The following is a 23,324-nucleotide window of genomic DNA, read 5'->3' on the forward strand; positions in this document are numbered from 1 at the left end:
TAACTCTGTCCTACCTGAAACCAGGACACTTTGGCACTTTGTAAGGATGCATCTGGAGAAGGAGCCCAGTACGTGGAGGTCATAGACATACTGGAGGCAGTCTGGTGGAGGCCACCAAGCCACTTGGGGGTTGCAGCATGTGATGGACACGGAGAGGCTGAGGGAGCTGAGTTCATCTGGCCTTAGGAAGAGAAGGCTCAGGGAACAGCACACGGTGTCTGCAACTTCCTGACGGGAGGATACAGAGAAGATGGAGCCAGATTCTTCTTGGAGATAACAATGGGATTGCATTATAACAATGCTTCATAACAATGGGATTGAAAAGCAACAGATTTAAACTGGTACCTGGCATATTCCAGTTAGTTATAAGCATTTTTTTTGCTCTACAAGAGTAGTCAAATACTGTAACAGAGACTCAGAAAGGTGGTGGGATTGCTGTCCTTGGAGGTGTTCAAGAGTAGACTGGATACAGCCTTGAGCACCATCATTTCATTACATCTGCTTTGAGCAAGAAGATGGACTAGAGACCTCAAGAGGTCCTTTCAAACCTAAACTACTCTATGATTTTATAAGTTGTTGCTGGAGAAATGTTAAACCAAGCAAAAGTTGCTGAAAATTTGTTTTAGAGTAGGATTCAGCCTGAACAACAGCATTTTCTAAAGAACTGAACACAAAACTCAAAACTGAAAAGTTAGGTTTTGTTGTCCAAGTCTTCACTGACCTGTGCAATGAATGTCATGGAAGTGACTGATTTCCTAGCTGAGACTATGCCTGTTTTTTTTTGTTGTTTGTTTGTTCGTTTGTTTTTTAAAGTGCTACTTAAAGGTCTTATTTTGCTTTTGTATGTAGGTAAGGAAATGGCTGGAAAGAGTCATTCATGGGCATGTAAACAAGAAATCCCTGCTGCACACAGGACCAGTATTTACTTTACTGCAAAGGTTCAATAGGTACTGTATGAAAGGGAGAGGTCTGAAAGGAAGCCAGCCCTTTCTGACAGATCATGGGCATTTTCAGATAGGAGCTTTAGGCTCTGTAAATGTCCAAAGAAGATATGTATCTCTGGTTTGAAATCAGAAGAGCAGTTTAAGTCTGGAGACCCTTCTGGAATGAAGCAAAGAACTAAAAATGACAGAGAAAAGTTCTGGGAGTGGATTACTCACTCCATGTTGAGGAACTTTTGAGATACCAAGTCCAAAATACTTTTGTTTTTGTCCTCCAAATAATGCTGTTTTCTGAGATTAAGTTCTGCTTCTTGGTGGCTGCATCCTTCCAGACATCTTAACCAGCCCTTAATCTCCAAAGCCTTAGCATGCTCTTTATCCATGTGCCACACATCTAAATGTGTGCAGAAGACTCTAGTACATTTAAAGTGCACAGTCCAAAGTCTGTGTCCTGGCTCTTCTGTACCATTGCTGATTCAGCTGAGCCAGTGCTAAATCAATTCAAAATCTTGCTACCTCACTTTATTTACACAGGGGTGAAGTGCAGCCAGTTCTGAGCAGCGATAGCTCCTAATTCCAGTGTGCCAGCTGGCAGTCTCAGGAGCTCAACTGATATAAGCAGAGTATTCTTCCAAGTCCCTCAGCCACCTTGTCCAAAATACCAAATTTGCTTCTAGAGGTTTTCCAGAGCTCTGCTGTTTTTCTTTTGCCTGCTACTGCCTTTATACCTACTGACAATCATTTTCTCTTTGTCCACCTATTCAAAACAGAACGCAAAGCAAAATGCAAACAAATGCAAAAAAGTGCTTCCAAAGCTTTCTCCCTGCAGTCACAGAAAGTCTCTGATGATGAACAGCAGTGTGTTGTTCAGTCTAGCTACAATGGTATGTTAATCCGCTGAGGGTGACCAGGGAAGCTGGGAACTTGTTACCCTCATAAAATACCTCAAGTGCCTAGTGGAAGCAAAACCCTCCCCAGTTATTACATATCAATTAATGCTTTAAAAATAATACGAACATGTAGTACATACAACAATAATCTCAGACAGCTGGACAGAATGCATTCTGCAGACGTACTCAGAGACCACTATGAAATATTCGCAGAATATAATAGCCACATGAAACATTTTTTCTGGTTGTCTGATGGAGCCCAGTTAGTTAACAGGGTTTAATAAAGATCTCCTCTAGTCAATGAGGCACCAAACTGCTGTCAGCATGACATGATTGATGACAATGTGTAATTTTACTTTATGATGAGCTAGACAGTGTGAATTGGCTTGCCTCAATAGAGGAAACTCTCCCCACATAAAAAGAGCACCTTTATGCAAACTTATGCACCATTAAAGACAAAGGCATCTACATTTATTTGCAAATCTTGTACAGAAATGGTTTCTAGTGCCACCAAAAAAAATAAAAAATCATGCTCAAATTGTGCTTGCAGAATCACTCTGTGTAAAAGAACTGCAGCTAGCATTAGATCTAAGCTCCACATTCAATGTTAGCAGTTGATTTTAGCCTTTATATAGTTATCTTGGCCTACATTTCAGCCACATGGAACAGAACCTAAAGGATACAGCATGATTGTTTCATGATCCTTAATTATTGAGTTATGTACCTTTATATTTACAATTACTTCCATAACATTCCAACAACTAGTCAAAAGATATTTCCCAACAAAGGTTTTCCATTTGCTGCTGTGACTGACATGACCTTCCCTGGGATAGTAAAATTGACAAAAATTCCCATCCAGCTCATCATAGTTTATGAAGAAGTTAATCTACAGATTTTCTCAAAATAAAAATAAACTACATAAATGGAGCAGAAAATGCATTTATTTTTCTGGGAAGTCTTCCAAAAAGCAAAAAACCTTGAAACTCCTTTGTTGCTAAGAAATTAGAATATGCAGAAAATTCTAAGGAAGTGTTGGTCAGCTATGGACTTTGTTGGAAACAGGGTGCTTTTCTCTGTAGACACTGATGTCTGTATAAACAGATCATAATTCAGTAAGTAATGTTAATAATTCTAAACTTGCACCTAATTCTAAACTTCTAAAAGTAGCTTGCCACTACATAATTAAAAAGCAGGAGCAATCCATTCTACTTCTTTATATGTGAGAAATTAAACCACACAAAGATTTTTTGAAAATATGTAAAACCTCCACTGCACTGAAATTATCCGGGATCTGATTAATTGTTATTTGCAACATATGACCCTAAGGTTAATTTTGGAAGACCCAGTTGCCTGCTGATCAATGGAAAACAAACATTTGTTTTCAGCAGATGCTCCTGGTTGTGTACTGCATGACGTGGCAAAGCATGCTGAGAAGTCAGCCTGAATGTTGCTTCAGAGCAATGTAAGACATCCCATTGCATTTCATGAGTCATGTGCCCAAAACATGCTTAGCCCCATAACCTGCACGTCTGAGGACATTAAAATGTTTTCAGGCTTTTTAAAATCATACATTAGGTGAAGACTATTCACCAAAACTTCAAGGTCACTTAGTCATCCTTAGGTTGAGGATGAAAAAAATGAGAATGATGGAGGCATGTCAGTGACTACATACACCATGTATTTCCTTATAGTCTTGAAAATAGGATGCTTTGATCTTATGTCTGCCAAAGCTAAATTTTATGACATTAATAGAAGCATTGTGGCAAGAATTGATGACAAACTGATCACAAGTTTTATTTAAAATCGTTTATTTAAGTTAATGATAATGAAAAAAAAAAGAAAAAAAAAGGAAAAGAACTTATTTTCCAGTACCTTTCAAATACAAAAACACTGTAGCCAACTTCAGACACTGTGAAACTTCTTTTCAGAGAATCATGGGTTAGTGAAGGGTGCAAGTTTGAAAAAAAAAAAAAGAGTAGAAATAGACTGTTTGTGGAAGGAGAAGCTTATGCTGGGAGATGAGGTGTGGAAGCACCACATTAGGAAGTGATATTACGTTCCAGTTTCACACCCGTGTTCTCCCAGTTTCTTATGTTATGTGGCCTCCTACACCTTATAGCTGTGGGAAGAGTGTTTTCCTGTCCTCAGCAGAACAGAAAGAAATCTGCTACTTACTGGCTTTATCGAGCACGACTTTCAGATTCACTTCAGTTGTCCGTGCAAAGACCATGATGAACCGGTACGTACACAAACAAACCGCATACACAAACAAAAATACTGAACTGTAGTAAAAGTGACAGTGAGTACTATGTAAAAATTATACTTCTTGACAGGCGACCTTGCTTGACAGTACCAGAAACCACCCCCAGCCTGCAGCCGTTGGGGATACCGGCGGTAACTCCCCGAAAAACCTTCTAAACCCCTTCATTTTCACGCTGTTGGCCTCTCCCGAGCCTCCTCCTCCTCTCCGGCCAGGCCCCGTCCCGGTGCCGCCGCCACCTCCCCGGGGCCTCACGGGACTTGTAGTCGGCGGCGAGCGGGGCCGGAGCCTGTCCCCGGGCGGCCTGGCCGCGACATGGCGGCCGCCGCGCAGGTACCGGCGGCGGGGAAGAGGCGGCGGCGGCGGCCGGAGGGAGGGGGAAGGAAACTCCGACGGCGCCCACTTGTTGCCGCCGGAGGCCCGGCGCCGAGGGGAGGAGCCGCGATGCGGCCCCTTCGGTGGCTGCCAGGGCTGGGGGCGGCGGGGTGAGCTCGGGGGGCGGCGGGGGGGCGGCTGTCCCCGCACACGGGCACGGCGGGGCGGGCGGTGGGGCAGAGGCAGCGCCGGGCAGCGTGCAGGCATGGGTGCTGGGGGTGTCCTCACTGGCCCCCTTCGAGCTGTGGTGGTTTTGTGCCACCGTAAACGCGGCGCTTCTCCCCCCACACCGCACAAACCCACCCGATTCCCCTGGCCCTTCACCGCTGCTCCCCAAAGGCCAAACGCCCGCTGCGCTGCTGTGTGCCCTCACCGGCTGCGAAGCGCTGACAGAGACAAATATTTCCCCCGGCCCTAATCCCGCTTGTCCTTGTGTCGGCAAATCTCTGGCGGATGACAGGGAGGGTTTTGCTGGCACTGGCTCCTGTCTCCAGAGCAGATGCCAGCACCCCTCCGGCACACATCGCTCCCCGCGACACACAGCGAGCGGTGGGCTTTGGAGGAGGCTTGCGTGAAATGGTGGGCAGCCTTCGCGCTTGGGATTCTCCTCAGGTAGACGTCCTGCGGTGCTCGGTTGCTCTGCAGAGGGTTTGTGCCCCAGCCTGCAGGCTGGCAGACCCCTTGCTGCTTCAGCTGCTTGTAGAGGAATTTGGGGCCCCAGTTGTTGGTCCCATGGGTTGTCGTCGTGCCGAGCTGCCTGCTGATTTTTGCCAGCGCAAAGGCTTGTTTGGCGTGCGGAGTGGGTCGGCTGCAGCTGTCATGCTCCGGGTTCGGCCTCTCCCTTTGCACTGAGCTGCTTCTCGAATGTAAACAGAGGAGGAGGAATCCCAGACCTTTTATCTTTTTACTTCTGAAGAGTGAAAGCGGGTGTTTACTGTGATTAAACTCGCAGGGCACAGCATGGACTTGTCAGCAACATGGTGACGGGCTTTCTGTTGGTGTTTTTGTTTTCAGTTCTGGTGTTAGGCGGCAGGATGTGCAGCAGAGGAGACAAATTGTCCTGCAGTAGTGTATTTTTTATTTTCCACATATTGTGTACAAGGCCATTTCTTAAGGTCCTCCAGGGATCCTCCTGGGAGTGCTTAAATTTAGATGTTCCAGATGTTCCTAGTAATGTTTCCAAACATTTGTGTGTAGAAGACTGCACTGCTGTTAAAAAGTTGTATCGAAGCCACCTATGGTGAAAAACAAGTGCAAGCTGGTTTTGCTTTTCTTCTTGCTGTAGTGTATATATATTTGCCAGCGTTTTGTGTGAACGTGGGTGGTTTTGGTACTCCTGAAGAGCCAGTTAATTAGTTATGGAGCCTATTTCTTGTATACAGGAGCCTCTTTGGTGCACCAGCTGACAATAGTGAAAGGGTGTATTATATCTGCAGTTCCTCTCTCCACTGCTAGACGGTTACATAAAAGGAAGAGGAATTTGTCCTAATGTCTGAAGGCCTGGTCTGCTAAGACTTGGTCAGTGGGGAAGAACACTATTAAAATATATTTTTAAAAGTGTTTGCCTGCAAAATTGCAGAAATTATCAGATTGGCCTTAAGGAAAAGCAGTGCTGAAAATTGTTTTTAGCTTGGGTTGTTTGTTTTTCTTAGTAGATTACCTTTAAAAATTACAGTTGCCCATTTGTGAAACAAACCCTGAACCCTTCTGGTATTCTTTAGGTGCTGTTTAGATTATTGAAGTAGAGGGAATTGTAAGAGCCCTGAGTGGTTTTATTATTACACATTATTATTTTTATTTATTTACATACCATGTTTATATTTGGTTTGCCAGTACAAAGATATTTTTTTTCAGTGTGAATCTAGCCTGTATCCTTTTCATATTTGCCTGTAGTAATTCCAGTTTGTTCAGGGAGTGGTGGTTGGTTGTGTCCAAAAGTGCCATATTAGTAGTAATTTGAAGTATGCTATCCGAATGTGTTCAGAAGAAGGCATCATATTTTGTAACAACGGTGGAAGGAGCAGAAGAACCCTTTATATACACTGTCTCAGTCTCATAGTGCAGGGAAACCCCGTGAAACCTGCACATGGCCTTAACTCTTACACCCTTCCCTCTGGTTTAATATTTTTGTCCATCACAGTGTTCTGTGGTTGCTCATGATATTGTGGTCTAAGCAGGATATTTGTAAACAGTTAATCCACAAGTGTGTCTACCATGACATTTAATTTACTGCTGGGAAGGAGGATGGTCTTGCTACTGCTGCAAGCCAGCTTAGGTTTTGAAAGTGAGCGGGTTGGATCAGGCGATCCCCGAATTACTGGGCTTGAGCCCAGCCTGCGTCATCTGTGAGCCTGTCTGTCCCCAGCAGGCTGAGAGGCAGCAGTGGTGTACGGGCTCCGCTTCCAAAGGCTTCCTAAATCTTGGGGTTTGTAACTCTGAAATTCTCCCTTCTCCCCGAATGGTCACCATTACAGGGAAACTTGGAGACAACAGGGCGAAAAGGAAATACTTCCTGCTGCAGAGGGAAGAAAACAGGAATTTTTGCTATGGGCCCAGGGGTGGCATGATTCACTCAGTCAGCCTGGGTTGTCTCAGCTTGGTTTGCTTAATGGGCTTGCCTCCTGTTTGATCTGCAGTTGTGCAGCCAGAGCCTGTAATTTTCAGTGTTGTTTATTGCTTGTTCACACTGGGAACTACAAATAGGTCAGGAGTTGCCCTGGGGAGCTCCCGCTGCTGTTGGCTGGATGAAGGGCAGATGGAGTGCTACACACGGGCAATTCTCAACACCCACCTGCTGCGCTTCCCAAAACGATTAGTTGGAGGCAGTCTTTTCAAGCGCTTCTGAAATCTCTGCTTGGAGGGACAGTGTGGACCGATAGACACAGAGGTAAAAAATCCTGCTGAGAGGAAAGCACCTGTTCGAATGGAGGCAGCTCGGAGTTATGGTGTAATGGTTGTTGCTTTTAACTATCCCCAAGCCTGAGAGGTGCCTGAGATGATGCGTTAGTCAGGCCAAGCATGCTGTGGAAGTTAACACGGCACCCATTTCTCAGAGGCCAGCTTGGGAGACCTGAAAAACAAGAGACTTTTGGAAGATCCTAAGCTCCTGCAGCAAGCAAGTTGAGCATCGTAAATCACTAGCACTACTTTGCAGTTGGAAGTCCTCTACTCTTTCTATTTGTACAGGTATCTTTATGATGCTCCACAGAGTAGCATCCAAGCATATGGTCTCTGGTTTGAAGAATACATAAGAGAGATGCAAATAGTTGGGTGTGTTACTGGGAGGAAGGGCAGGTTCTGTAGCAGGGAGGATACATGGGCTCATGGGGAAAGTGGCTTGGAAGAATGAGGGTGCAAAGTGGGAAAAATCTTCTCATTTTTGAATGACGCCTGTCTTTTTGACTCTCCACTTATGGTGGGAAGGGTGTGCTTCCCCATGGGGAGTGAAACTGGGTTGGAGCAGCTGAGGAGAAGCAAGTCTCTGGGAGGTTAATCTGGTATTATTCTCAAAATTATTGTTTGATATTTAGTATTTATTATTAAAGTAGGTTAACTCGTAGATTCCAGTAAGCACTGCGTAGCTTTCCTGACATGGGTTGAGGTGTGGCATGCCCTAGGCAATAAGGGCAGAGGGGTTAAGAGCGATACTGGTGCAATTCCTGTTATCAGAGGAGCACTCTTCTCTTTGTGAACTGACTGCTTCCTCAAACAGGCAGCTTCTGCGTCAGGGGATGGGGCTGAGACAGGCTTGTCTTTGTGGGATAAATACAAGCTCATCCTTGTTTTCTGGCTGCCAGAACTGGTGATTTGTGTTCACGTTGCTGGTTATCAACGTGAAGAATGTCAGAGACAGCGCACTGTATTCTCCAAACTAAGAAACACGCGGTCTAACGTGTCTGTCCTGTTTGGCAAATGATGGATGTGATCCTTTAACCAGGTTTAAGTCAGGCCTTGAAGTGGAGGCCTGGTTCATTAGGTGCAGCATTAAAAAAAGTTGTTAGAGTTGCTAGCTTTCCCCACAGAGGGTTAAAATTAGCTCTAGCTGATGGAGTTCTTATCAAGCCACTTGTATACCCTTATCTGTTGCTTGGTTTTGGCGTTTTTCTAAGAACAGTTGTCAAATACAAGGAATAAAATAGGGGGAGAACGCAAGCCAGCTGTCCATAGCACAGTGAAGTTTGCACAGAGACTGCAAAACTTTACCAACTCATTTGTGACAGTCAGGTTAGGGTTGCAAGCAGTATTTTAGGAATGTCATTAATTTGTATTCTTGGGCTGAAAAACATCGTAAAAATACCTGTAGAGCTCAAGGACCTACCCACAAAAAGGGCTTTACCGTGAGGAACCCCTATGTGTAAACATGCTGCTTTTCTCAAAGACGTGAATGTTTTTGTGCACTTCACCTCGTTAACTGTGTTCCCCAGTGCTATGACACTCTTTGATTTTTATTTTTTTTCTGGACATGTATTTTCTGCAAGATGCATTTTACTACTAAATGTTTATATGCCCAAACAGTTCAAAACAAGGCTTTTGTGTGTGGTGGTGTCAGGGGGTGGGAATCCCATGTATGTTTGCAGTGTATTCTCCTGCTACCTGTTTGAAGTATTAAAAGAAGTTTAAAAAAAAAAAACTCCTCAAAATGTATTTTTGTAAATGCAATGTGAAGGTTTGTTGGTGTAGAAAGTGAAGCGGGAAGATTCATTTAGCAAGAAAATTTCACTTCTCAGAGGGGAACTGAGCTTCAAAACTCAGAATGGAAACCTTAGCTGACCTTCCCGCTTTGCCTGTCTTTTGTTTTCAATTGTCTGATCCAGTGCAGCCCAGTGTGCCTTTCATCGGTCACTCACATACCTTTATGTGCAGCGTGGAAGCACAAAGGGTTGAGTTGCCCAGCAGAGCTGCATTTATGCATGCTCAAATTTGCCGCTCACCTCAGACCCTTCTTTGCAGCAAACAGTTCTTCAGCTTAATATAATGGATGTGCAGGTGCCTGAATGGTACCAGATGAGAAAAAGCTAGCAGCACAGCTATAGTACAATCCACTGGGACTCTGTTTCTTGCAATATCTAAGTACAAAGTGCTTTTTCCAGACAACTATTGGAATTAAATTTTTTAACTAAATCAGTGGTATTGCGGTCCTGGGAGGCAGACTATCTTTTTCCCAGTTCTTTCGTCTTTGCTGTGAGATTTGCCATGTGTTCCTCTCTCTGTGTGTCTTGTAGCCACTGCGTGCCCAGGTGGGTTGGTCTTCTATGTCATATTCTAGAATTGTCCCTCACAATCACTGGTCAGCATCCGCGTTTATGGGACAAATCACCTTCACACTACACAAGGGAGTAATAGAGGTAAAATTAATGTGACTCATGGACATAGGATTTGGCTCGGTATCCTCGATGCCTGTTTTGTTTCATACAGAGCGTTAATGCACAACAGGTATAGAATTGCGGATGACTAAAGGTCTTGTGATCACTGTACGGGAGATCTCTCTCTGTAAGGGAAACGTGGCAAAGTGCCCGTGTTTGGGGTGGCTAGACCAGAAAAGTTGTGTTAAGATAAAACATTTCTGTAAGCAGTTTAGGGACTTGGCTTCCAATGAATTTGTCTTGCAGATCTGATTTATTTTTCAGCAGGATTACCCAGGTCTGCAGTGTGAGCTCTGCTCTTGGTGTGCACTGAAAAGGCCCTTGGCTGAGGGGTGCATTCTCTGCTGTCAGGCTGCAGCCAAGGTCTCTGCAGCCTTTTGGTCAGGGAAGAGAAACTGCTTGTGGAATTCTTCCCAGCTTCCCGTTTTGATTGCACGTGGAGGAGCATAATATTTTGAAGACTTCTGCATTCTTCCAAGGTTGGCTGAAATCAACCAGTCAGTTCAAAAAATTGTAGCTGCTGGAGATGCGGACATGCCCACAGTAACACAGAGAGAGATTTTATGAAATCAGAGTGAAAGCAGGTCACTGTAGCCACTCCACTACGCAATGTAATTACAGTCATTAAGTTTTGTTTGCTGTTTCTTCTGTGTCCCACTCACTGTCAACTAAGTCTTTTCTTGTGAGTGGGCTGTTCCCTTTCTGCTTCCTTCCTTAATCTCCAGGATAGCTTCATCTGCAAAGAAGATTCTCACCCACACGTGGGTACTTAAACCAGCAGGAGAGGGGACAGCTATCTTCAGCCATCAGCAGGCACAGCCCAGGGGACTGGTGACGTACGACGTCTTGCTTTCGCTGCCTTACTCGGTGCCGGGTCCCTGATGCAAGTCCACTGAGTCCTTTACAGCACCGCAGTGTTTTACAAGTTAATGCCCATGGCTGTAGTCAAATGCTATTACATAAGAGGTTGTGACGCATCACCTAAAAAGCTTTTGACCCAAAGCAGGTCACTTGTGCCTCACACATGTATCATGCTGCTCAGACAAGGCAGATAATTGCAGACACACATAATAGGAGAGGAAATGCTTGGAGGAGCAGGGTTGTGCCCTAAACAATCCTGAGCAAAATGTCTGTGGTCAGGAAGGACTAGATCAGGTGTTTGCAGAAGCTCTTCCTACTCTGAAAGCTCAGGAAACCAGTTCAGGTGCATTGTCAGCTTTGTTTGCCAGTGGGAGGGCAGGAAGGCTCTGCAGGAGGATCTGGATAGGCTGGAGCGATGGGCTGAGGTCAACTGTATGAAGTTCAACAAGGCCAAGTGCCGGGTCCTGCACCTGGGGCGCAACAACCCCAAGCAGAGCTACAGGCTGGGAGATGAGTGGCTGGAAAGCTGCCTGGCCGAGAAGGACCTGGGAGTATTGGTTGATAGTCGGCTGAATATGAGCCAGCAGTGTGCTCAGGTGGCCAAGAAGGCCAACAGCATCCTGGCCTGTATAAGAAGCAGTGTGGCCAGCAGGTCTAGGGAAGTGATTGTCCCCCTGTACTCGGCTCTGCTGAGGCCGCACCTCGAGTACTGTGTTCAGTTTTGGGCCCCTCGCTACAGGAAGGACATGGACGTGCTCGAGCGAGTCCAGAAAAGGGCAACCAAGCTGGTGAGGGGTCTGGAGAACAAGTCTTACGAGGAGCGGCTGAGGGAGCTGGGCTTGTGCAGCCTGGAGAAGAGGAGGCTCAGGGGCGACCTTATCGCTCTCTACAGTTACCTTAAAGGAGGCTGTAGCGAGGTGGGGGTTGGTCTGTTCTCCCACGTGCCTGGTGACAGGACGAGGGGGAATGGGCGAAAGTTGCGCCAGGGGAGTTTTAGGTTGGATGTTAGGAAGTACTTCTTTACCGAAAGGGTTATTAAGCATTGGAACGGGCTGCCCAGGGAGGTGGTGGAGTCACCATCCCTGGAGGTCTTTAAAAGACGTTTAGATGTAGAGCTTAGCGATATGGTTTAGTGGAGTACTTAGTGTTAGGTCGGAGGTTGGACTCGATGATCTTGAGGTCTCTTCCAACCTAGAAATCTGTGTCTGTGTCTGTGTCTGTGTCTGGGAGATGAGAGCTGTGCACCCTTCTGTGGTGTGGGATGTGTTGCGTTTTCTAGGCACATCCCTGGAAGGACCACGGACGGGAGACATACCTTTCTCCCCGATTAGCAGTGAAGAAGGCAGGTAGAAAAGTGCTATAACCAGGCTGAAAGATCCCCTTCACCTCTGAGAAGAGAAGGGAGTAAATGGGCAGGAGCTCACGGGCAGGAGCTGATGCAAGGAAGGGGGAAACGGTGAGACCTGTACCGAGGAAAGGGGGATTGGTGAGCAAACAGGAGTGGGCTGTGCAGCCACGCACCTCCAGCTGAGCTGTGGTCTCTGTTCAGGGCTCACATATTCTGCTGAGGAGATCCTAGCAGGAATAAAGATGTGTGTTCTTCATTTGCAAGGTCCCGAGCTGCTCCCGTCAGCCCCAGGGTGCCCCACGTCCCGCTCCCCGCTGGCTGTTGCAAAATACAGGCCCAACATCAGCATCCCACCTCTGCCACCTGCAGCTCTCCTGCCACACCTTGTGCCTCAGGAGCCTTGCACCAGGGCTCGTTCTGGCCTTCAGGAGGGACGAGCAGGACCCATTTCTCCTGTCGTGTGAGGGGGGGGCGTTTGGGTCAGCCGTGTGTTTTGGCTTGCCACAGTCTGCTCTTGGTAGCTTTGGGTAGCGGTTGCCAGTCTGAACAGATAGGGCTGATATTACTGTGTGTTCTTAGAAGAGGAAACGTTGACTCACTGCTTTGTTATTACTTTTTCTCATCGGTATCCAAACTCAAGTTACCAGGAAATGGGGTCTGTGCAATCACCGAGGAGAGTCAAGATAGGAATATTGTGTACGTGATATTGTTGATTTACAGTGAAAAAATTGTGTTTGGCAACCCCTTTTGATCGCACAATGAAGAGCACAGTATTTTGAAGACTTCTACCTTTTGCCAAGGTTGGCCAGAAGCGTCTGGTGCATTGAAAAGAGGTCAGCAGGACCACTCTGTGCTGGCCTTCTCTCCCTAAAGCAGCGCGGTTGTGGGGATGTGGCAGGCCGAGGCCCTTCCCAGGCAGCACATCGTCCCCACAACGGCATAACGACTGCCATCGAAATATGGCAATGAAACCAGCAGGTGGCAAAACGCAGGTATTGAGAGAAACACACTAGTAAGCATAGGGTTTTTTTTTTTTTTAATATTTACCATGTTTCTGTCTTGCTTTAAGGTTTGCTTTGAACCACCTCTACCTTGTATCGAAAAGAAAAAAAACAAACAGGGTTGCATCAGGGCAGTTTGCAAATGATACCTCGATACATGGGGTAGAAGGATGATTTGTTGGATCCATCCAGACACCTACTTGAGCAATGCCATTTTAATTAATTCGGAGGTGTAAGAAAGAGAAGGGAGAGGAAATATGATCATTTGATATAATGCCATTTGCATTTCAAAAGCTTGTCGTATTTTAATTTAATTTTAATTTATTTTTTCATTGCAATTTAATTTCATTGTAGTTCAGTTTGAATTATAACACAAGCACAGAAAGGTAGCAGCAAATTTTCTATAGGTTCAGTACTTCAGGTGTTAGGCTTGCTTGAAAATTTGGCTGTGCCATTGCAGGCAGAATTGGGTACAACCTTTGAGGACAAGACGCTTGATAAGTTTCCTGTGTAGTTTAGTTTCCATGTGGCTTTTTTGAGTTATTGTTCCCATGAGTGTTTGAAAGTTTGGATCACCAAGCGTGGTTGTGTTAGTAAAGCGCTTGAGGCTTTTAGTTGATCTTTAATTCATTTATTTTCATTAATGGATAAGTAATTCTTCACAAGTGCTAGGTATAACTTACTCATCATTGTTCTGAGCAGGGGAGGTGGATGTTCTGATGTGCAAGGTATATTTACCCTGCCAGGAATGCTGTCACAGCTTAAAATAAAGCGGTATCCTCTTACATGTGTTGGGAACAGGGGGTTCTGAGGAGGGATGAAAGATGTTTCTCGTGCTAAAACCAATCTCAAGTGCTAAATCTTTTGCCAGCTCTTATGAGTAAAAAACATCCTCCAATGCCAGAGGATCAAGCATGTATCACTTTTGGACACCTCAATCTGTGACTAGGCTGTGTCTTGGAAGTCTCCCTGAAATGGCGATGTTGTTGTATCTTTTTACTCTGCAGGCTGTAGGGAAGGTCGGGCAGAGGATTTTTGTAGGGAAAGTCCCGTGTCATCAGAACCTCCGTCAGGGTCATGAGATGAGTTGTGTGAAATGCCAGCCTGAGCTGGACTGTAGACTGCGTCGTAACTCTGACGAGGGAAAACTGCTCTCTGGGGTTTGCTCAGTAGTTTTGAAAGGTGGAAACAGAAATAACTGAAAAGGAAAGTGGAATCTAGAAGGAAATGTAAAGGAGGTTTCTGGAAAAGAGTTGGCAATGTGAGAATTCATTACTAACCAGGATTTAAAATGCCAAAGCACCTCTGTTTTGCTCATTTGAGATGATAAAGAGTTGCATTCTATTTTTGAATTTTACAGAGTTGCAAGTGTCACAGAGAAGAATAATCTCCATCAGCCCGGCGGTCATCGAGGATATGAACTCTGCTGTTGTTATCTAGATGGATGAAAAGGTTAACAACCCAGAAGGGGAGCCTCTTTGGTTTTCAAGATGGCAGCAACTGGTGGTGAAAGCCAGCTGCAGCGGATTATCAGGGACTTGCAAGGTATCATGCTGACAGATTTGTTCTATATGCTGGATTGAATCCTTCTTGTTTTAGGTAACAGAGAGTAGGAACTGTATTTCAAGTTGTATAACACTTCTGTGCAGCAATTCTAACAACATAGTTCAAGGTGTGCCATGTGCTCAATACAGATGTGACTGTTTTTTTCTGAAAAAAAATATTCAGAATCCTAAATTCTTAAATCCTGCATATTTAAATATGCACTATTACAAATAAGCCTTACAATTAAAAAAAATGTCTGCAGGGTGAAATTAAAATTATTCTTTTGCATGGTGTGAGCTAGGGCTTTGTTTGCATGAGTAGAACTATGCGGTTATAAGACTTCTTGTGAGAAGGAGAAGGGCTGATATTTAGAACGTCACTTGATGAAAAGCTGGCATTGAGTTCTCCTAATATGGGAAGGGAAAAAAAAAAACAGGAGATCAACCCAAAATGGGAATGGAGACCCAGAGGGAGAGTGCTGGACAATTGGATCTGCTCTTCTTGCTGCAGTGGAACACGCTTTCTGTGCATCTGACTTGTCCTCCACTAGCAGTAGCCAATCTCATTTTCTGCAGTTCTGCTGCAGGCAGAATTGGCAGCAGATCCATATCCATTTTTCTGCTCTTTCTCTGTCCTAATCAGCTGCCTGTACCAAGATCCAGATATTTTTCCTTTTCATATTTATTAAATGTAAGGTATAATATGCACCAAAGCTAGGAATCTAGATCTTCCTGTAGGTAAGAAAATCTGTGTGCCTGCTAAAAGGAAGAGATACTAATTTGCAAAGGGGATCGAGTGTGACTGGGAGCTAAGGCTCACTCAGGCACCTGAAAGAAGTACAAAACCAAGTGGAAAGCACGTTCAAAATCATTAATTTCTGATGCTGAGAAGTGCACGCTTTGGTGGCCAGAGCATCCAGGGAGACAGCAGAGTTTGCTTTGACTTGAGTTTTGCTCACCCCCTATGGGAGTAGGTTTTAGGTAAGAGGAGTTGTTGTATCCTTATTTTTACGTACATTATTTTCCCATTGGTGTTTTGTAAGCAGCACAAGCTGAACCTTCCTGAATAAAGCACGGAGAAGATAAATGTGCTGACTGAACAACTGTTATCGTTTTACTGATCCCCTTTAGCAGATTACATGCTTTGTCCTTTCTAATCAGAATTCTGTTTGTCCTGTGGCAATAGGAAAACTTTAATGTGCATGAGACATTCACAAAAATATTTCTCTTTCCTCTGCCGAAGAACCAGCTAGCAACTGTCTGTTACCACTTTTTTTATATGTGTCTGGAGGAGGTTCTCTTTTTAAGAAGAAGAAATAATAACTCAGTGTGGCAGACTGACATAACCTGAGCTCTGTTTTTTGTTATAGGTGGTATTAAATTGCAAGCGTTTCAACAAGCTTTTTGCACTGTGATTAAGACATCTGATTGATGGAAACTAAATACACATGCATAATGTCCAAGCAGAAAATATGTTTGCTGAGTTGCTTATGAATTCAGTCCTATGTATCTCTAGCATTAGTTAATCATTTTGGTGTCTTGTTTTAAAGATGCTGTTACTGAATTAAGTAAAGAATTTAAAGAAGGAGGGGAGCCGATCACAGATGACAGTGTCAACTTGCAAAAATTCTCCTACAAGCTTGAGTATCTTCTACAGGTAAAAAGTGATGTGTGTAATTTGTAATCCACTGTCAAAGCTAGGCCTTGTTTTCTGTTATTGCCTCTTCAGTATGTGGGGTTTAACTCGAATAATCATAAGTATCCATTTGAGTCTTTTTTTTTCCAGTAAGTGGACTGAAATGAGTGCAGTTCGTTGCACATATTTCAAGTGAAAATAAATAATTGTAATCAAAAGGCAGTGCTGGCAGGTTGACTGAAGATTGTACAGCATTTCTCTATTGATCTGAAAGATTTGAGCTTGATTTTGAAGATGTACACTTCTAAATTATCCTGGAAAAGCTATGGTAATGAAATCTTTACATTTTAATGCAAAATAAATGCTAGTAAGCAGCTGATGGTGCAAATATAACAGTAAGAGTAATTTAGAGAATTTTTAGCAATTTAATTGTGGAAATTGATTTTTGTTGTATAGAAAGCTTAATGCAAAAGGCTGGTTTTGAATCTGGAATGCTGCTTTTTGACCATCCTGAAAATTTAAGTGAAAGGGGACGCTGCTGGGCAAACTGAAATTCGGTTCGCGTTGTCTGTGTCTACATATACTGTAATCATGCCATTGACAGCAACACGGACATGCTAAACTAGACTTAATCTAGTCAAGATAGTTTTAATTGGGTTGCCGAGGATTCAGCAGAAGCTGAAGAAATCCTTTCAGATTTGATTGCTCCAAGCTGCAGTCAGCTGCCCGTACTGCATCACTGCTCTGAGTATGATTTTGCTAGAGCAGGTTGTGCTGGTATGGGCATTTGTGTTACTGCCACACTTGATTGCAGCGGTCTCAGCAACTGACTGTCAGTTCCTTGCTCTTGAACAGCTGCTAAAACTGCTGTTAATCTTTATTTGAGCAGTGTTGAATGGATGTCTGTGTTTTAGCTTAACCAACAACATGATTGTCTGTTACTGTCTGTAAAGTATCTTTAGTAATTGCTGGATTGCATCAGTGCAGTACAATGTCTCTTCGCTTTGTGAATATGTTGGCTAATATGTATGAGGAGTCAGGAAAGCAGATGTTGGTGGGAGAGGAACAATTCTACAGCAGATGTACATAACTATATTTCTATTTAAGTTTTACTTATTGCTTTCTGTTTTCTTTGATTAAGTTTGACCAGAAAGAAAAAAGCACATTGCTGGGGAACAGAAAAGACTACTGGGATTATTTCTGTGACTGTCTGGCAAAAGTAAAAGGAGCTAATGATGGAATCCGCTTTGTCAAGTCTATTACAGAAGTAAGTAGATCAGTTAATCATCACAGTACATGCATTGTGTTTTGGTATGTATTTTCAGAAAGCAGAGAAACCAAAAAAATATATTACTTTTAACATAGGAAAAAAATGTTGGAAATGTTTTTTTTAGTTCTCATGTAAAGTATAAAAATGCAAGGTTACACATCTTTTTGGTATGGTACCAAATTATATGGGCTTGGATAGTGTGTTGCTTATTTTGAAGATCACTTACACAAATGAATGGTCCTTTTTATCTCTGTTTGTGCCATACCTTTTCATTAAATAAGTTCCATTTTCTCTAAAAAGAAATGAAAAATTATATCAATGGTAGAGCCTGCATTTTAAGCACAGCTTAAGAGAGGACTTGCTCCAAGTGTAAAAGGAAAGAACCACAATGTTTGACCTTTGTTAAGACTTTCTCAACTAATCAGTAGAGTTGAGGAGGAGTAAGTGAGAGTAGATTTTCGTCTTCTTACTCAAATTTGTTCCATCATGTCAAAAATCGTGATGTAATGTCTCAGGATGGTTATCATTATCACCTTGGGTAAGCTGACACGAACAGGACAAAACGCTTTATTTTTATTAGATGCAGTAATAAAAGCTTGATCTTGTAACAGCCATGTTACATCTTCAGCTCAACGAGTGGGTGAAATGAGTGTTGTGAGAAGCTTCCTGTGCTGATCCTGTCTTTAGTCTTTAGAAGCATTTAAAGAGAACTCTCCTTGTGAGTAAAAGAGGTGGTGGTGCCAACCAGCGTTGCCCTGACACTCAGTTCTGTTATCAATGAGCAATGCTAACTTGTATTAGCAAGTTACAATTTACAGCAGATTTACAAATTCTCTCAATAATTCCTCTGCAGCAGCTACAGACAATGTTGTCTTGAGTCATCTGAAGGAGAGCCGTGATACTATAGCAAAGCCTGTCTATATTCCCTCCCTCTCTTCTCTCAGTAGCTCAGGCAGCATTGAATTCTGCTGTTCCAAAGTGAACAAGCCAAGGAAGGTCTGGGTTTGTTTTATCACTGGGAAGAGGAGCAATGGAAGTTGGGCTTTCATTTTCCACTACTTCCAGGAAGACTGGAGAAGTAAGGGCAGTGACTGCAGTTGCAGCAAAGGGCCTGTGACTGAAGCAACTGGCCCTTAAACTCTCAGCAGCAGTAGCTAACCTGACTTCTCTATAAAGGTGACTGTACTGTAGCCTTCAACATTCAGTTGCCTGTGATAATACCTTCATGTTATCATATATAAAGGTTCTGCTCTTTCCTCATTCTTTAGTACCTCTGACCATTTAATGGTTTGCATGATATCAGAAATTATTGTTTGGAAGAAGGATATTTCCTTTTTCAATTTCTTTGCAGCCATAGAAATTAGCTTGTGGAAGACTTCTTTTTACTTTCTGTATAAGCTTGTGGTTTAGGAAATGAGCTTAAAGAAAAATACCAGTCAACCACTTCTGAGATATTAACTGAGATGGCAGACTCAGGTTCTGAAATGAAATGACAGCAGAGAAACATGTTGGTTGTTCCCCTTCATTACAGGTGGAAATCAGCAGCCAATATTTGAACTTGGCTGGATAAAATGCAAAGGTTTCCAAATATCATTTGTTTATTCACTGAAGAATACTTGTTGAATTCTAAAGATGAAAGTGAACAAGGAGGAAAGAGTAACGTCAGTTGCTTTTTAAGAATGGTCATACATTTAACAGCATACTGCCTCCTCTTCTGCTTTGCCTGCAGTGCTTCTACTATTAGGGTGCGTGATACGCTAGAGGCAGAGCAAGGAAGCAAACAGGAGTAGGAGTACCCTGGGAAAGGGCCAGCTGTTAATTATACAGTGAGCATTGTCCTTGATGGCATTAGGTGAGCAGTGAGCTCTAGTTTTCTGCCTTTCTTTCAAAGGGTGATTTGTTTTGGAAACACAGCCTTCCAAATCTTTGCAGCCATACATTCTGCACACTACTATATTAGCTGCAATGTTTGCAGTCAGCATAGAAACACTGGCAGTACCAGGCATTGCATGCCTTGCTGTACTCTGGCAGGACTCTAGCAGGACATGGCATGGTTTTGCTTGCTAATTGAATACTCTTTGGCTGCTGGTAGCTGTATATGTGTAAATATTTTCCTATTCTTCTCTTGCCGTACAATTTGTTCTAGTATCTCCATGCATAAAAAAGGAATTGCTGTTTATATTGATAAATCAATAAGAATAAGCATAGGGTTAGTTGAGTGGCTTCTGGTGTTTGTTTTTTTTTGTTTTGGACAATTCTTAAGGGATTCACTAAATGCAGCTACTCTTGGTCTGAAGTAAGATCTAGATTTTATCAACTTAATAGCTGTGGGAATAGAAATGTTGTTTTTGCAGTGTTACATAGTTTAGAAGGAAGGAATGTGGTATTGAGATATGCTTACAGTGATAAGAAAGCTCAGCAGGTGACCTCGTAAATGCAGACAACCAGACTCCTTAGAGCAATCAGGTGAAAATCACTATGTTAAGTCAAGCCAGATAGGGGGAGAAAACATTACCACCTCAAAAACAGGCCGGCAACTGAAGGCCAGGCATTGTCTGTGAAGCATCAGATAGATTGTGAACCTGGATTACCCACTCCAGTGGGGAAACAGGGGAGGGTCCTGTCATCAAAAAGTATATAAACTGTGTTTTGGAACTAGTAGGTGCGCTCTCCTGCTTGTGGGGTGCCCGCCATTGCAATCGCGAATAAATTACTGCTTCACTGAGATCCTCGCCTGAGCCTAAGTTATTGGCTACGGAGTGTTTCTCACATAGCTAAGTATTAAGAAAAGCATTTTGCATACTTTGGGGCTATTGTTTCCAGGGAGATATATATATGTATATGTGTACATCTTTGTTCTATGACTAGATTAGCCCTAATGTGTATGTGGCCGTCCACAGCTTAAATTACTTAAGCAGTCAGTTCTGGCTTTCCTGGGCACAATGAGATTTTACATTATGTTGGGAATTGTCCTTAACAGAGTAGGTACTCCTGTACTCAATACGTGAGAATATTTATTGCTCTTGTGATGCCTTTTACATTATAAGGTGGACAACAGCCAGCTAAAGATATAGGTTTGTCATTCAAAAAAAACTTCTCCCAACAACAGTACTGGGTGAAAGTGTCTCTCAGTGGCAGTTCTTATTACTTCTTTTATAGCTTCCTGTGTGTGGTTTTTTGTTTGTTTTATTTTGGTTTGGTTTTTGTGTAGATATATAGACTGTACTGGTCAAGCCTCCCTACGTGATTACAAACAATATTTAATTTTTTTTAATCTGTTCCAGCTACGAACATCTCTTGGGAAAGGAAGAGCATTTCTGCGTTACTCTCTGGTTCACCAAAGGCTAGCAGACACCTTGCAGCAATGTTTTATGAACACCAAGGTGACCAGGTGAACAGCAAAGTACCTCGTTAACTAATAGGTGTTTGCTCAGTATGAAAAAGCAACATGACCCAGTAGCTACTGAAAGAAATTGAAACCCTTCCAAAGGGTTGGCTTAGAGGGCTGGTAATTGGATACAAAGGATAGCAGACCTTTTGGCCTGGGTCACAGGTTCATACTTACCTTAGGCTGGTAAATGTTGAAAGTTGTTACAGCTGAATGTGTGTGAAGTGTGTGGTGATGATGCTTCTTTGTGTGGGTTTCGAAGGTTGCATTTTTATAAGCATTGAAGTGCAAGGGTTTGATCTGTGCTGTGTATCATAAGGGAGGATTCATTTGGTTGTGTTTGTACAAACACTTGCATATATACGTGGATTGTTACTCAGAGGAGAAGCTTGCCCCTGGCCAAGCAACACCAAAGACAGTTCATAGTTAGTTGGATGGACACTAGCAAGGTCCATCCAAAGTCCGTTTTTTTTTTCAGAAAAAGCCAGCTGTACGCACCATGTGTTTAACCCTGGTTGCCGCTTTCTGTCCATTATTGACATATTATGTGTGTGCTTTTTGTATTTACTGCGTGATTATCCAGTGTATAGCAAATATTTTGTCTTACCGGTGTTTTTCCCAAGCACTACAGCAAAAAATGTTTTGTGCAGGGACTCCTTCAAGGATATCTTTATGGGCTTCACTGAATCTGTTTTGTTTCATTCACATTAGAAGGATAGGATGTTTTTTGTTTTCAGCTTACATATAATAAATATAGTGTTATAATTTTCCTGGGAAAGAGTGAATAATGATGGTTTTATTTTTTTACTTATGAATGAATACTACTTCATTTTTTTTTGTTTTCAAGTGACTGGTACTATGCAAGAAGTCCATTTCTGAATTCCAAAATGAGTTCTGATATTGTGGGTCAGCTGTATGAGCTCACTGATGTTCAGTTTGACTTGGCATCACGAGGCTATGATTTAGATGCTGCTTGGCCAGCATTTGCCAGGTAAGATAGCAGCACTTCATTGCATAAAATATTTACCTGCTGCAGAATCTGTAAAAGCTTCCGCTCTTGAAGGTAGGAACACTTGTGTTAGAGCAGGTACACACTTTCTCAATATAATCAGTCTATGACTGAGCTGTCAAGCTATTTTTTTTTGACTTCACTATACTGTGTAATACAATATATTTTGTGTATAAGGGTTGAAGTTCACGGAAGTCTGTAATGGAGTCCTTCCAGTAACTGCAGATTAGGCCCAATCCCAAGCTATTGCCATCTTCACAGACACAGGAAGATATGTTCTTAGCTCCTTCTGTTTCAAGAGCTGAGGCACCGAGTGACTGAATGGCCAAGGCTTCTGCTTCAGTTGCAGCAGTGGTGGAGATGCCATTGTGCAGTCACTACAGAAGGCCTGATTCCAGCTCAAAGTGTGGAAGAAAACTTCTAGGTCTGAACTAGATCCATGTCCATCAGTGGGGGTTTTCCAGGGCTGCATGCTGCCACCACCTGGTTGAGCACCCACCATGTAGCAGTACTGTTTTGTAAAGGTAAATTGCATTGGTTCATGAGGGTTTGGGAAGTCACGGCTACCAACCCCATGATCCTTTGTAAGTGCCTTTGATACCCCTATTTTGTTTTTTGTCAACTTCAGCGGTCGTTGGCCCACACACCAGTCATAGTTATGTCTTTTTGTATGTGGTAGTTATAACTAGGCAAATCTTACACGTAGGAGTAGAAAGACATGTATGTATGTGCTTAGTCTTATGTATTGTTTCACCATGTGATCAACAGGAGGACGTTGTCCTCGCTTGGATCTTCAGCATATTTATGGAAGCCCCCAAGTCGCAGTTCCAGCATGAGCAGTTTAGTGAGCAATTACTTGCAGGTAAGCAAATTACAAATAAATGTTCGTGTGGCACAGGAGATCTTTAATGGCATAGTTCCAAAGAGCTTGGAAGTTTTATGATGATTTTGATTCTTATAATGGTAAGCTACAAAAAGAGTTTTTTGATTAAAAGGAAAGGGAATTGTCCTGTAGCTGGTTCAACTGCATACAAATCTTGTACAGGAAACAAAAATATATATGCAGAAAGTTGCCTACAGATAGGCATATTTTCATTTATCTTTTGTGAAAACACGCCCCTTTTCCTATAAGTTGATGTCTTTTAGTGGTATGAACCCAACACACAAGGTCACTGTGCATTGAGAACCTGAATTTGCTCTCATGTGAACATGGCATTTAAATGCATGTTTAATTCCACCTGAAGCTGGTAGATGTACATTTTTGGCTGAGTTAGGTCTTCATTACAGATTTATTTATACCAACAAATAGGATTAATTTAAAAATTTAAGTGTTAAGATGTCAAGGTGCTGTGCATTATAAAAATGTCTATAAATCCATCAGTCAAGGACGATATTAAAAACTCGAATTCTCAGTTACTTTTTTTAATCCTGGTAGTGA

The 23,324-nt window shown here is 43.0% G+C and overlaps 1 protein-coding gene across 2 annotated transcripts in view; it reads left to right on the forward strand.

Annotated features, from left to right (window-relative positions):
- The first annotated feature begins 4,327 nt into the window (after positions 1-4,327).
- FYCO1 (FYVE and coiled-coil domain autophagy adaptor 1) overlaps positions 4,328-23,324 on the forward strand; it is a 53,325-nt gene continuing 34,328 nt past the window's right edge. Inside the window, exons 1-7 of one of the 2 annotated variants that reach the window (XM_050708856.1) lie at positions 4,328-4,424; positions 14,400-14,584; positions 16,134-16,240; positions 17,361-17,486; positions 20,774-20,880; positions 21,725-21,868; positions 22,655-22,748. In XM_050708856.1, coding sequence (XP_050564813.1) covers positions 14,530-14,584; positions 16,134-16,240; positions 17,361-17,486; positions 20,774-20,880; positions 21,725-21,868; positions 22,655-22,748 — 633 coding nt within the window. In that variant the 5' untranslated portion in view covers positions 4,328-4,424; positions 14,400-14,529. The remainder of the gene's footprint in view (positions 4,425-14,399; positions 14,585-16,133; positions 16,241-17,360; positions 17,487-20,773; positions 20,881-21,724; positions 21,869-22,654; positions 22,749-23,324) is intronic. The other variant, XM_035549717.2, reaches the window with a different exon arrangement.

The sequence above is a fragment of the Cygnus atratus genome, chromosome 2 (genome assembly GCF_013377495.2).
Source record: "Cygnus atratus isolate AKBS03 ecotype Queensland, Australia chromosome 2, CAtr_DNAZoo_HiC_assembly, whole genome shotgun sequence".
NCBI classification, from domain to species: domain Eukaryota; kingdom Metazoa; phylum Chordata; class Aves; order Anseriformes; family Anatidae; genus Cygnus; species Cygnus atratus.